Genomic DNA, 14612 nt, shown 5'->3' on the forward strand with positions numbered 1-14612 from the left:
TCTTGTACTCAGTAAGGACCTGGTTCCATATTTATGCATTTGATAACAACATGATGCATACAGTTGCACATTGGCAGTGCTATGGCTTCTTCTGGCAAGATAGGGGGCAGTATGGGTTCAGCTCATTCACTGAAAAACCCAGTGTCTACATCATACCTTTCGTTCATGCACTCAAGGCAGCTAAGCTAACTTTGGTGTAGCCCCTGATGGAGGAAAGAGAAGGTTGTGAGACTAGTGCATGTAGAAACTAGTCTACAGTGGTACCTCGGGTTACATATGCTTCAGGTTACATTCACTTCAAGTTACAGACTCCGTTAACCCAGAAATAGTACCTTGGGTTAAGAACTTTGCTTCAGGATGAAAACAGAAATTGTGCTCCAGCGGCACGGCAGCAGTGGGAGGCCCCATTAGCTAAAGTGGTGCTTCAGGTTAAGAACAGTTTCAGGTTAAGAACGGACCTCTGGAACAAATTAAGTACTTAACCCAAGGTACCACTGTATTGTAAAAGGGTAAAATATGCATTCCATTGTTGTGCCCACTTTTACTTCCGGCTTCACTGCACCACTGTCATGTGCCTGTCTTCCTGCCCCCAAGATTTGCCCAGAAGAGAATGAAAAAGGGTATAGATGTTCAGATTGCCTGGGCTGCACCTAAAACTCTTATTTGGTCCCTAGTGGCTGAATCCTTTGCTTCCTGTCCCAAGTGTTGATGTTCACAGCGCTACAACACCCCCCCCCCAACCCCTGACATGCTCTTATAATCTACAATGACAGGGAGAAAAAATGAGCAAGCTCACATTCATCTTTATTAAGAAATTGAAAGTTGGTTGTTGTTGTTGTTTTTTCATTTTGAGAGGCAGCAGGGGGAGCAGTCATATCAACCATTTTATTACTTTAGAGGCAAAGTCATCATTGCTGCTACATAATCTATTTTTAACTCACATCTCATTCAATTAAGGTTCCATATTGGTGACAACACAGCGCTGTCTTGAAGACGTATCACAAAAGCCACATTATAGAGCCCATAAATAAATGGCAAGACTTTCATACTTTAGAAAAGGGCTGTGGAAGAAGAGGAGGAGGAAGAGATTTGTTAGAGCGTTCCTTCTTTGGTACATTTATTGCACTCTGCAAAGCAGTGAGAAAATGCACAAGGTCCAGCATGAAGAACAGAAAAGGATGCAAAAGCAACATTTATGGCTTACTCATTTTCAGTGCTTATGTGCCCACAAAGGTGGCTGGTGCCCATTGGGATTGGTAAGGAGGAAGGCAGAGCCAGAGTCAATGGCAGGTGTAGTAGTTAGAACCCATCAAAGGCGCAGTCAACTAATTCTAGTTTTGTCTCCATTCTCCTCTCTGCAAGGACAACACAAATGAAGGAGGAAGAAGCTAACAGGCAGTGGTTCTAAGTGAGAAGACAGGCAGGAGGGGAATAATGTTGGTGGGGGTGGGCTCCTATTTGCCCTAATGGCCCAGCCTACACGACATGCACACATACACACTACCCTGTGTGTCTGATCAGAAAGTGTGTCTGATCAAAGAAAAGAGGATTTTTAAAAATGAGTTTCAAAGAAACAGTTCATAATACAGTGTTTTCTAGCTCCAAAAACCACCACACATTAAAAAAGGTGTTGTTAAATATGTACATGCAAAGCATGGAAACTGAGTTACTTAACTTCACCATGCGGTCATAAATAAAACAGGCATAAACTGGTACAGACGTAACAGCCACAATTTCCCATTGTTGGGAGCCCAGGACCATTGCACTGGCTTGCAGATTCCGCCCCACTCCACTCTTCTGAGAAATATCCGCTTTCCCTTCCTTTTCAGAGCCAACCACAGCACACCATGCCTGCAACAACATTATGGACCTGAAAGAGTACCTCCACCCCCGTGATTCAGCCCGGACACTGAGGTCCAGCTCCGAGGTGGTTCTGGTGGTTTCCTCACTGCGAGAACCAGGCAGAACACCTTCTCGGAAGTGGCACCTACCCTGTGGAAAGCCCTCCCATCAGATGTCAAAGAGATAAAGAACTATACAACTTTAAGAAGACCTATGAAGGCAGCCCTGTTTAGGGAAGTTTTAAATGTTCAGTATTTTATATATGTTGGAAGCCAGCCAGAGAGGTTGGGGCAACCCACCAGATGGGCAGTGTATGGATATTATAATTAGTAGTATTGATATTATTATTATTATTATTATTATTATTATTAATTATTATTATTATTATTATTATTCTATCACTGGATTATATTGCTTTTTTGTCTGGGCTCAGGAACAAACAACCAGGCAAATGCAGAGCCCAGGGGGAAGCCCCAACCATTTCTCCTCCTGGGTGGAAGGTGTCCAGCAGACCTCCTATTCATCAAGAGGCCGTTGTAGCAGCAGAATTAGGGATGGGCTGTCAAGAAGGCAGCAGACTGAACCTCCAAGGAGCGCACCACAGCCATCACTGCCACCGCGGCAGAAGCAGTGGGCAGTGCATTCCTTGGAGGCCAGATCTGTTGCCCCTGTGGATCCTACTGCCTGAAGTGGTCACTTCACCTTGACTCATGGATAGGTTGGCCCTGCTCACCACCATCCTTTACCAGATGGGAGTGCACCTAAAGTTATTCCATAGCTGTGTGATTCACAGGTAGACAGGAAGCTGGCTTATACCCATTCAAACCAATTATCTCAGTGTTTTCTAGTTGCCAGTCTGTGTAAATATCATCTACATAGAATGGCAACCGCTCTCCAAGGTTTCAGATGGGAGCCTTTCCCTGCCATAGAGGGAGATGACAGAGATTGAAGCTGAGACCTTCTGCATGCAAAGCAGATGCTCTACCACTGAACTCTAGTCTCAAGCATCCCCCATTCATTTTTTTTAAAAAAAAAATACTCAGGGCCAGACCAATCAGGAGGCAGAATGAAGCAGCTATGTCAAGCAGCTCGCTCCATTGGTTGCCTCATTCTTCACTGGTCCTGTTCTGCTCTGCTTGGGTTGCCATTCTCTCTCCAGCTCAAAAGAATGTTTCAGATAGCTCCTTCAATTGTTGTTGTTGTTTGTTTGTTTTCGCCAATGATTTTATTGTTTTATCCTTTCTGCAAACCACTTGGAGGGTTTGTTTGTTTTGTTTTACAGTCACGTGGTGTAGAAAGCTTATGAAATAAATAAATAAATAAGGCATGCCCCCCCCCCCCGTCCTCTGGATCTGATGAGATCCTACACTTGAATCAAGATCACCTCTGCCCCCTCCCATGTTGCAGGCATGGAGAGCAAAAACGAAAAAAGCTGAAAGCTGCAGCTCTGCCACATTGGTGGTTTCTCCACCCTTCTCCTGTTATTCCTTACTCTGAGAATGATCCAAGGGGATTCTTCCTCAGAGCGAGGCAATCTGGGCAAAGCAGCCATGAGAAGGCCTGCACCACCACCAAGGCAGCTAAACAGTTCAGTTTAAACTTGGGAGCAGGGGGATGAATTTACATTAATATAATTGATTTTTTAAAAATTATTATTATTTTTTACTGAGCACTTACCCACACTTCTCTTTTGCTCCACTTTTCCCAGGCTTTCTTTGCAAAACCCCACTCTTTAAAGCAGAAGCACAACAATTTGGGTTGTCCACAGATTGCTGTTTGGTCTGATTCAGCTTTAAAGAGTCGTTTTCCGCAGGGAAAGCTCTGGAACCACAACAACAAAAGATACCCAGGCACAGAATTTTAATGTGTGGACTGTGCCTGGAAAGGCAAATGGGGATAAGCCCTGAGCTTAAACGGGATTTCTAGCTGCTGTGACAACGATATAGGCACTTTCCCAGCCACCCCTCACTGCAAGGAAGCAGTGCTGGGCAAGCGGGCAATGGTGGTGAGAACCCCTTGTGCTGGCCTGTTTAAGAAAGCCATCTGCCAGCCCTTACGGCTGCAAAGGTGGCTTGAACTGAGGTCTATGCAATTCCTGGAACTGTATCAGAAAATAAACACGAGTAGCAAAGCCAATAAAGGCAAAAAATACATTTGTAGAATTAAAACAGGTGTTGCTTTCCCCTTCAAAAGACATTGCATCACTGCACTGCTGGAAAGACTAAAGGTTTGTCAGGAGATGAAATAAAATAAAATAACAACATCTGTGGATAATAACACAATCCCAGCTGCAGTCCGGCTGACGACTTCACAGTAATTTTTCTTCTTGTTGTTGCTGGTTTTTATGAAAGCGTTTTCATTTTGTTTTGCATTTCTTTGTGGGGAGAGGGTGCTCCTGTTTGGCATTCAGCATCCGATGCTGCCGGGCAAAGAAGACAGATAAACCCAAGAGTCAGCTCTGTTATGATTCCCAAAAGCATACAGGTTAATTCTGTCCGCAGAATCTATGCAGCAGACAGTCGTTGATTCTCATCTGAAAGACTGCAGGCACCTGACTCATACCAAAGGGTGTTTTGGCTGATGCAGACAGCACTCCAATAAAATAACCCTGCAGGTGGACAAAACAGTCATTGGAACTTACCGTGGCAAAGCCCAAACAGATGTATAGGCCATGCACACACAACATCTGCCACCATTGTTGGTCCCAAGGCCAATGTGCCACATGATATACTGTTTGATCCTGACTCTCTTCCCCTTCTGTCTTTGACTTCCATGCCACTTCCAGGTGAAATGTCTGTTGGCTGTTCTCTGGCTATGCTTCTCCTGGGTAATTGGACTGCTCATATTATTTAATGCAAATTGGGGTTGTAGCGCTAGACAGGAATGGCGTGGTTTTAATAATGCTACACACAAAAACACACATTTGCTTTGCAAGGCGGAAAAGCATGTCATGATCATCGTTCCTGAGGTGCCATTAAACGTCCGAAGTCCCATTACTGAGGGAGTGCAATCCATTTCCCCACACTTAGTGTCTCTGCTGCTGTTTACAAGACCATCCAGTGTATTTTGTCACTAGCTATTCCATAGCTATTCCTAATGGACGAGTGGCACACAGTATGCAATGCTAACAGAAGCTGGAAGGACTGACTTAATTCCAATGCAGCATGGGAAATTATCTCCCCAATTTAGCAGGTGGTGGTTAAAGGAGTGGTTCCTACTGGCACAAATTCTGAGAAAATACTGGACAGGCAGGCAGCATGTCAAAGATCCTGAGGATACGGTTTGGATATCAGGGAGGAGGGTCATTAGGGTTTGCCGTCAAACTGCTGAGAGATCAATCTTGTTTGCTGAATTGGTACTCTTGTCCCAAGTGTTGAGTTTAGTGGGGGTTGTTCCTGGCCTGTTCCCAGTTATCTGGAGTGGGAAGGAGGGAGAGAAAGGAAGAAAACTGTGTAAGAACGTTTCCCGCTTCAAGCAAACTACCACTGACTCCCAGAGAAGTAAACTTGAACCCACTGGTTTTCCCTCAGGCAGCAACCCATGCCTAGATGTTGCTGGACTGCAGTTCCCATCATCCCTGTCCACTGGTCATGGCAGCTGGTGCTGATAGGAGTTGGAGTCCAACAACCTCTAGGGGGGCCACAGGTTCCCCATCCCTGTCTCAGAACTCACATCATCAAAGAGAGTAGTTAATAAACAACATTAAACATACCTGCAAGTTTTATCTAGGCTCTATAAAAGTACCCCTTTCTGATTCCCAAAATGCAGTCTTGTCTGAGCAAAGAGATATGGAATTTAGGGCAGAACTAAGGCAAACAGTTGATTAACAAGAAGGTCCAGTGGTTCTCGAGTCTCCTGTTTGCAAGGGACCCTTTCCACAACCGTGTGCACATCTGCCGTGGTACTAATAGCGCTATGTATTCACCAAACAACATAACAAGACAAACACAACTATTTTTTCAGGTCCTTTTTCGGTTGCATATGTGCCATTATGCCATGGGAAGAATCGTTTGGGCAAATCGTCTGTCCAGTAGGATAACGAAGCCTTAGGAATTCTAGGAATATACTTACAATGTCCGAGTTGAAAGGTTTCACATTGATGTTGCGGATCGAACTGCTGGTGAGCGACCACACCTTGGTTTTGTGTTTAAAGGCAGCTCTAACCTTGGCAGGGAGAAGAAAGACAAAACAGAAAGATTCAATCCTAAAACCACCCCTCTCCACACAAATCTTCTGTCTCCACACTCTCCTTCTCTGGAGCAGGACTGGCAGGTAAGGGGAAGGTTAGGTGATGGTGCTTGAAGATGGGCATTTGCAGGATAGTCTACTTTTCTCCTCGCCAGCCCTTTGGGGTCCATCGGCATAGGAAGGAGATGTGAGTTGGTGCCTACAATTTTAAACTTCCTCAGGAAGGGCAATGGACTCGTGGGCTCCCTTTATTAGCATTAGAGGTAGATGCTTTCTTCACCACAAATAAGTATTAAGGTTTGTTTCCAATGTAGCAATCAGTTAAAGTCTTTAACTGTATGCTTGATGTGCTGGTGCACTGCTGTTCCTCAAGTGAAAACAAAAGCATGTTACCGAAGATCGTTGAGCAGCAAATTGTGCAACAAGAATGAGCAGTTGCAGAAGAATCAGCTGCTGCGCAAGAGGAAACATATTATCAAATATGGTTGTGCATCAAGCTTCTGCCTTTGTTGTGCAACCTTTATTTTTTTTTTTAATAATATTTATTAAAATTTTCCAATTAATTACAAATTAATAAAACATCCAATTTCAAATCTTTTTCCAATTACATCCTTTCAGGACTTCCCCTTCCCTCCCCCCCTTGTATTCCAAATCTCTCAAATGATCTCAACAAGTTCTTCTCCTCAATTCAAACTTGTTATCCTTAACCCAATTTTTTTTTTAAAAAAAAACAACAACATTATTTTCCATTCCCCTAAAATCGGCTTATTCCCACCACGAGTTCCCCACTTTAGAATACCATATAAATGTATATAGCCTAAATAAAACATAGTTTACGCCTTTAAGGATTCCACATTTCCCACCCCCCCTTTTCCCGGTTGCGTTCCCAATGTTCCTCAATGTCCGATATTTCCACGTCTCTCTAAATCATAGTCCTTTGCCAGTCCTCTTTAATTTCGAGTGTCCAATCATGGAAGGATTCTGTCTCAAAGAGAGGCCCATTTTTTCCATCCAGATTTTTATATCCAGGAGTGAAAAACTCCAAATTATAATCCTTAAGCTTGTCAAATCTGGATGTCCCAAATGTCCCCACTTTTGACTTGGTCCAATTCTTGTTATTTTGTTGTTCTTATTGATCAGACTCCTCTTTCTATTTCTTTCTGTCCCTGTTTTCCTGCACAAATGTCCTAATTCCAAAAGTTAGTTCCTTTACAGAGGCTTGTTATTCAGAAACAAAACATTACGTCAAGTTCCTTTCATTCCACAACAGATGATTCCATTGTCTTCTTCGATGTAGTGGCCTCTGTAGTCATAATAATGTTCCATTTCTGCAGTTTCCCAGGAGATAAACAGTTCAGTTCCAATTTCCAGCTAAAACTTGTAATATCCCTCGGCTCCTCTAGGTGGATTGCAAAAACTGAGTTCTCTTCCAGATCGCATCCATTAGCCCTAGTAACTTTGTAATCCTTATTTAAAACAATTTGTATCCAATTTATAACAAATATAACCAGCAAAGTCCTTGTAACATAGTCTCTATCTTATTTTCCGCTTTGACAGCTCTTTGACAGCTGTCAAAACTTGCCTTTCTCCTCTCCAAACTCCGTCATCGATCGCTCCCGGGGTTCCAGGGGGGGTTGTTTTTAAGTCCGAATTCTACTTTCCTCCTCCAGCTCAATCTCATATTCTTCACTCGTGAGGTTAAAAACTTGCCAAAATGATGTTACTCCGATCTTAGTTATCAGATCCTTTGCTTTGATCCTTCTACAATGGAGGGGGTGGCTGACTTCCTTTTTTGCGCCTCCCCCGCTCGCTCCGAAATTTTTAAAATTTTTATCCCTCTTTTTAGTCCAAGTTCCAATTACTTACAGGTTGTTCTTTTAGGTCCGAATTTTCAAAGGAAGAAGCCAGCGCTCTCCGCCGAATGGCATGCGGCTTCGCACGGCAGGGATAGCAGAGGACTCAAAACACCACGCTTCTCCCCGGCACCCGATCCGTAGCCTTTAAAAAGGCTCCTTCACGAGTCGGGAGGGCGCTGACGGTGTCAGCCGAGTCTCCATGTCCACGGCCCCCGTGGCCGTGGTTTTTAAGGGTCCCCGCATCGCCGGTGCGGTAGGACCCAGCCCCTGCCGTGCAGGCTCCCTCCGGAGCTCGGAGGGAGTCCGCCATTCGGCGATGGCGCCGACCCGGAAGTCTGTTGTGCAACCTTTAAACTCTGCAATTCACTAGTGCAAGGGCACTAGTGGGCAGAGAATGTTGGATATGGCCCATCGTTTTCCCCCTCCTTGCAATAATAGCTGAAGCCATTATTTATTTCCCCTGTCAATTACTGTCTCTCACCCTCCCATGTTTCTATGGCAAACTACAAAAATCTAACGGGGAAAGATGAAATGCCATCTATAAGCCCAGCACAGCCAGCTCCTGAGGCAATCAAAATAGCTCCTTTTTTACAGCACACTTTCCCATCCAGCCCTTATGTTATTGCTTGTAAAAGTCAGGAAGAAATGGAATTTCAGCCTGATGTCATCAAGTCTGAATGCTGCAATAGAACTTACTTGTTCCTGTCAGAATTTCTTAACAACTGGGAAGGGTTCCTTCCCACCCTTAAATTATTAGTTTGCTTAACTCTCCTACTCCTGTAAAAAGCATTTTACTCATTGGGTATGAGGGTCACGTAGAGCACATGTAATACAAAGTCTAGAAGACACAATGAGATGTATTTGACAACAGCTTCAATTCAGAGTCAAAATAAACAAATACGCATGTCTATGATGGATTATTGTTTACCGGAACAACTGCAGGCGGTGATCATTTTGCAGGCGCTCAATTGATGCTCAATTGCTGATATGTGGATCCTTTAGGACCCAGATGAGGGCAGAACAGAGGCAAAACATGGGTGGGGGTTAGAAAGGGGCCATAGTGAGTGTGTGTAGAATGTAATCTACAAGGACAGAATTTGCATTGGTTTTTGCACCCACTTTCCACTCTGGCCTAGCCCACCACTGAAATGTAGCCCTCAAAATGTGGCCCAAAGGAGAGAGTGGTCCTTGGACTGGAAAATGGTTTCCCATTCTAACAGCTGAGGTGGCTACTTCAGGTGGCAGGTGCGGGGCAGTTGTGGTAGCCCCTGTGCTCCTGAGCTTCCTGCTCTATCCCACTATTCCTCTCTGCTGGATAACAAAGCTACGAGTGCCACACGGAGCTGTGATTGTTAAGCCAGCCCATTGCCCTCAAGTGTGGTGGAGGACACAGTCCTGTGACCAGGGTTCAAAATTCAACTGCCATTCCAGTTGGTGGTGTGGTGCAACCTTGTCATTTCTCTCAGGCAGCAAAATGTCTTTGGGACACCCCCTCTCCCCATCTATTTAATGTATTCATACAGTGGTACCTCGGGTTACATACGCTTCAGGTTACATACGCCTCAGTTTACAGACTCCACTAACCCAGAAATAGTGCTTCAGGTTAAGAACTTTGCTTCAGGTTGAGAGCAGAAATCGTGCTCCGGTGGCGCAGCGGCAGCGGGAGGCCCCATTAGCTAAAGTGGTGCTTCAGGTTAAGAAGAGTTTTAGGTTAAGTACAGACCTCCGGAACAAATTAAGTACTTAACCCGAGATACCACTGCATGTCACCTTTCTCCAAAGCTGGTATTCACGGTGGCTTACCAAATTCAAAAAGATTGTAAAATACAAAGTCATAAAAGCGATCCAGTTAAAAACAATGGTACAGAAGTACATCAAAACACATTTAGCACCAGCATTAAAGTACAGATTTCCCGACAGCAGCCCATAGGTCAGCATTGCTGCACCTTAGTTTCACAAAGGCCTGTCTGGACAGGAAGGTCTTAGGCTGCCGGAGGGAACCAATTTAACTGCTCTTGGAAGGAAATTTCACAGTCTGGGAGCAGCTGCAGAAAAGTCTCTCTCTCTCATATCACCACCAACTATGCCTCTAATGTTTCTGGAACTAAGAGAGGATGCTCATCCAAAGATCTTAACATCCAGGGAAGTTTTTGCAGGAAGAGACGATCTTTTGGGCAGCCTGTGCCCAAGGCATATAGGGCTTTATAGGACATGACCAACTGTCCTGTAGCATCAACCGGCAATCAAAGGTTTTGGTGGCTGTCCTTGATGGCAGCCTAGTCTCTTAGCTTTTGTGAAGATGCCATAAACTATGGAAGACAGCAGCTAAATATATATAATACACATTCACCAAGGGGAATAAAAGGCCCACTCCCCAGAGAAACATAATTAAATGGCGCCATTCTCCTAACACTGCGGCTGATTTACAACCAGATTTTAAATCATCGTATTGCTTCACTAAATAAATACATACACACAAAACATATATAATCCCAGCATTGCTGGGCCATTGGTTTTTACTGCCAAAGGTTCTCCTACATGGAAACATACCTCTGAGTTCAGGAAACAGTGAAATAGGAAGATGAAGAACCCCTAAAACAGTAAAATAAAAAGAAAGAGGTTAGGATTTTACAAAGGATTGTTTGAGCAACTGCTGTTGAATCTAAATGGCTCCAGAGGGAAAACGTCACCTTCTCATCAAGGTGTTTGTTGGGGACCAGGAAAAAAACGGCCTCTAGATGCTCTGAGAATGTTTTTCAAGGCCAGTTGCACAGAGACCCCGATGCAGCATTTGGCAAGCTGTTGCCCTCCATATGTTTTCGACTGTGATTCCCATCAGTCCCAGCACTGCACTGGCTTGGGCTGATGGAGGTCATAGTCCAAAACATCTGGAGGGGCAGCAGCTTGGCAAAGGCTGTACTAATAGTGTCCCTCTTTATGACGTGTCCCAGCTACAGCTGCTACACTCTGGGGAACATACAATCCATCCACAGAGACCCTTTCTGGAGGCAGAGGCCAGTCCTACTGTAGCAATTGCTGCTTTGCCTTCCACCCCTGGAAGAGGAATGTGGGGTATCACCTTCTACTCTAGGCTTCCACTGACAATGCCCATATCCAATCAAGATATTATTTAGTTAAAGGTAAAGAGACCCCTGACCATTAGGTCTAGTCATGACCAACTCTTGGGTTGCGGCGCTCATCTCGCTTTACTGGCTGAGGGAGCTGGCGTACAGCTTCCAGGTCAAGTGGCCAGCATGACTAAGCTGCTTCTGGAGAACCAGAGCAGCACAGAGAAATGCCGTTTACCTTCCCACTGGAGCAGTACCTATTTATCTACTTGCACTTTGATGTGCTTTCGAACTGCTAGGTTGGCAGGAGCAGGGACCGAGCAACGGCAGCTCAGCCCGTCGCAGGGATTTGAACCGCTGACCTTCTGATTGGCAACTCCTCAGCTCTGTGGTTTAACCCACAGCACCACCTGCGTCCCTTTAGTTAGATTGTCCTTAATCCTAAAATTTCAGGGAATAATAATGGCAGTCATTGACCAGCGGTAGCCTTTTGGAATGCCAGTTGACAAGTCAACTTTCAAGTGAAGTCTGTCACAATCAAAATTATTCAATCCCCCACTGCAAATCAGGTTTATTATTAACATTTACGGACTTTTGGCTGTTTGCAATGAGCAAATCAAACAAAAACAATTGAAATAGCTCGACACAACAGATGCTTCAAGTGGTTTCCCCAAATTCAGCGAAATTGCAACTTAGTCTCACTATTATTCAACCCACTAAGTAGAACCACTCACAACAGCACAAATACAACAGGTAATCAAGGGCTTCATTTGTTGCACCAGATGTGCTTGAGCTGGAACACATGAAATACCTGAACTAGCTGGGGGCTTGCTGAGTGTAAAATTTGGCTGCATGTTAGAAATATGGCTAAGTCAAGAGAATGGTCCAAGAAGGTAAGATAAGAGGTCATTGCCCTTCACAAACAAGGAGCAGCATACAAAAGAACAGCAAATGCCAGGGACACACATTGTCATTACGTTATCCCACCCCATTTATTTCAATGCAAAGGAAACGCAATGCAAAGGATATGTGTGTGCAATCAATCACATATCCTTTCTGGAATGAAAACAACTGCAGCAACAAACACTGTTTTGTATTCCCTGGTTTGCTTTCCTTTCTGGGCATGCAACAAATAAGCAAACACCGGCAATTTCTGCTCCTGATTTTGTTTTCATCAGAATTCTGCAAAATCCCTGTTTGCTGCTCCATTTTCTAAGAGAGAAAAATCTATGCCTTCTAGCAACAATACCCAACAGCAATGAGCATGGACAGTAGCACAACCTTGGCCAACCTAATACTCTGACTGCCTGGTTCACCTCATATTTAGTGCCTAAGATAGCAAACGACGACATTGCTCCAGAGGCCCCAGTGTTACTGTTAGTTGTGAGTGATGTACAGAGGCCGTGAAAGGTCAGAGGAAGCGGGGCGAACAGAGAGGCAAGATGCTGCACACAATCTGTATATAGAATGTTTCATATAACCTTTATCTTGCAGGCTTCTTAGTGCCATGATGCTGAAGTCAGATTCCTCATCTTTGGGGGATGAGGGTGAGGACGGTGGAGCAGAAGGGTAACGGCATGCTGCAGCTTCAGTACCAGAAGTGTTCTCAGATAAGCCTGTGAAGCTAGTGTCCCCTCAGCCTGAGGATATGTTGCTGCCATTCTCTTACTCAGAGGGCTCCATTGCAGAAGGCCTGGGGCTCTCTGATTCCATCTCAGTAGGAAACAGCTGGAGAAGCCTTAGAGGTGCCTCTTGCAGCACAGATGGTGTTAACCAGCAGGCTGCTCCTGTTGCTACTGCTCTATAATGCCATGTTTCTCAAACTCGGGTCTTCAGCTCTTGATGGACTACAACTCCCATCATCCCTGACCACTGGTCCTGCTAGCTAGGGATGATAGGATTTGTAGTCCAGCAACCAGGAGCTGGGGACCCAAGGTTGAGAAACACTGATATAATGGCTCCTTTCTAGACCAGCTTCCAAACTCTGTGTTCCTCACAGCACAGCTTGAACTCTGCCCTGCCTCACCCTCCGCCTGAACCCAGCGTCCCGCCTTGCCTCACCTCACACCCCGGGAGGTTTTGTCTTGCTGCACTGCAGAACACTTAGCCCCTTAACTGGGCTATGAACCTACCTGCAAGGAGTTGAATATTGCAAACATGTACTGGAACACCAATGCATGCGCGTTGACCGCCAGAACACCTAAAATCCACGAGCTCCCCAAGATAGGCAACAAGACAGCAACTGCTTTGGCCGTCAACCTGTAAGATAAAGAGGGAGGGTAGGGATTTCAACACAATGAAGATTTTGAAATATAATAACAACAACATGTATTATATATATATAGATAGATACCACCATGTCAAGGGGGAAAGGATCATCACTCATGCCAGTCTGGTACAAGTATGGGAGAAAACGCTCTATTGATCACCATATTTTGCTGGACAAGGTCTCCAGCAGATCCATCTTACCAGGAGGTCCACATGATATAAGAATCAGGCTTTAGCATTGTAGTACCTATCCTTCAGAACTCCTGCCCATTACTGCTACTAATCTTACTACTTCTCATTTCCCCTTCTCATTTCCCCTTTTCTGTTATTTTATTTATCTCCTGCCCTTCGTCCTCAAGATGCCCAGAGCAGAAAACACATCAGTAATAAAATAAAATAAAAATAATTTAATTTAATTAAAATACCCGTATTTTTCGCTCTATAACACGCACCCGACCATAACACGCACATAGTTTTTAGAGGAGGAAAATCCGTAGGCATGCCACCCATAGGCATTTCCTCCATAACACGCACAGACATTTCCCCTTACTTTCTAGGAGGAAAAAAGTGAGTGTTGTGGTGCAAAAAATACGGTATCTAAAACAGAGTTTAAAATATCACCTACTCTTGAAGGAAATAATTTCAGGGTTGCCAAGAATAGTAGCTCTCAGTTATCAAATGCCTGGGTAAACAGGGGTATTTTATAAATTCCTCCTAAAAGTTAATAATGAGGGGGAAAGAGAAACCTCACTAGAAAGGGCATTTCATGAATGGGGAGCTGCCACCAAGAAGGCCCTGTCACTGCCAGCCAGACAACCTCCAATGCCAGCACCACAAACACGGCCCTCCAGGCCAAGTTGGTTGATAGATCTTGAAAGCTAATCTAGATGCTATGCTAAAATCCACTGCTGCTTCTGAAAACAGGAGCTACATCTCCAACTCCTTCCTCCTCTTCAGAATTTCTAGTCTCATCGAATCTACCGATATCTTCCCCTTCCTGCCACTTTTCATCACTAGCTGCCACTGGAGGCATGCTGGCATGTCACAACATGGTCAAGTCACAATAATCAAAAGAAGGTCTATATATACAGCTGCCATTTTTCATGATAGATGTGTGTTCGCCTTGGAGCAGCTGACAGCTCTTCAACTAAAAGAGAGCTGGAGACCTACTCTTCGTATTTTTTAATGTAATTTATAGGCCACTTGATTATAAATGAAACCTCAAAGTGTCTTACAAAGAATATAAAATATGCCTTAGAATTGTCAGTAAGTCACAAGTCAAAGGAAGTTTGTTTCTTAAAATCAAAATATAAATGAAACCAAACATATATGTGTGTGTGTGTGTGTTTGTGTGTGTGTGTGTGTGTGTATGTATGCTAAAGTGGACTTT

General features: G+C 44.4%; 1 protein-coding gene across 2 annotated transcripts in view; it reads right to left on the bottom strand.

The window, feature by feature from the left end:
• Positions 1–783: 783 nt before the first annotated feature.
• ADGRD1 (adhesion G protein-coupled receptor D1) overlaps positions 784–14612 on the bottom strand; it is a 270737-nt gene continuing 256908 nt past the window's right edge. For both annotated transcript variants that reach the window (XM_081842242.1, XM_081842243.1), the window contains 4 exons: positions 13087–13213; positions 10437–10478; positions 5914–6006; positions 784–5256 (listed from right to left, as the gene is read on the bottom strand). In XM_081842242.1, the coding sequence (XP_081698368.1) occupies positions 5161–5256; positions 5914–6006; positions 10437–10478; positions 13087–13213 (358 nt within the window). In that variant the 3' untranslated portion in view covers positions 784–5160. The remainder of the gene's footprint in view (positions 5257–5913; positions 6007–10436; positions 10479–13086; positions 13214–14612) is intronic.

This window comes from Podarcis erhardii, assembly GCF_964252035.2.
Source record: "Podarcis erhardii genome assembly, chromosome: 15".
NCBI classification, from domain to species: domain Eukaryota; kingdom Metazoa; phylum Chordata; class Lepidosauria; order Squamata; family Lacertidae; genus Podarcis; species Podarcis erhardii.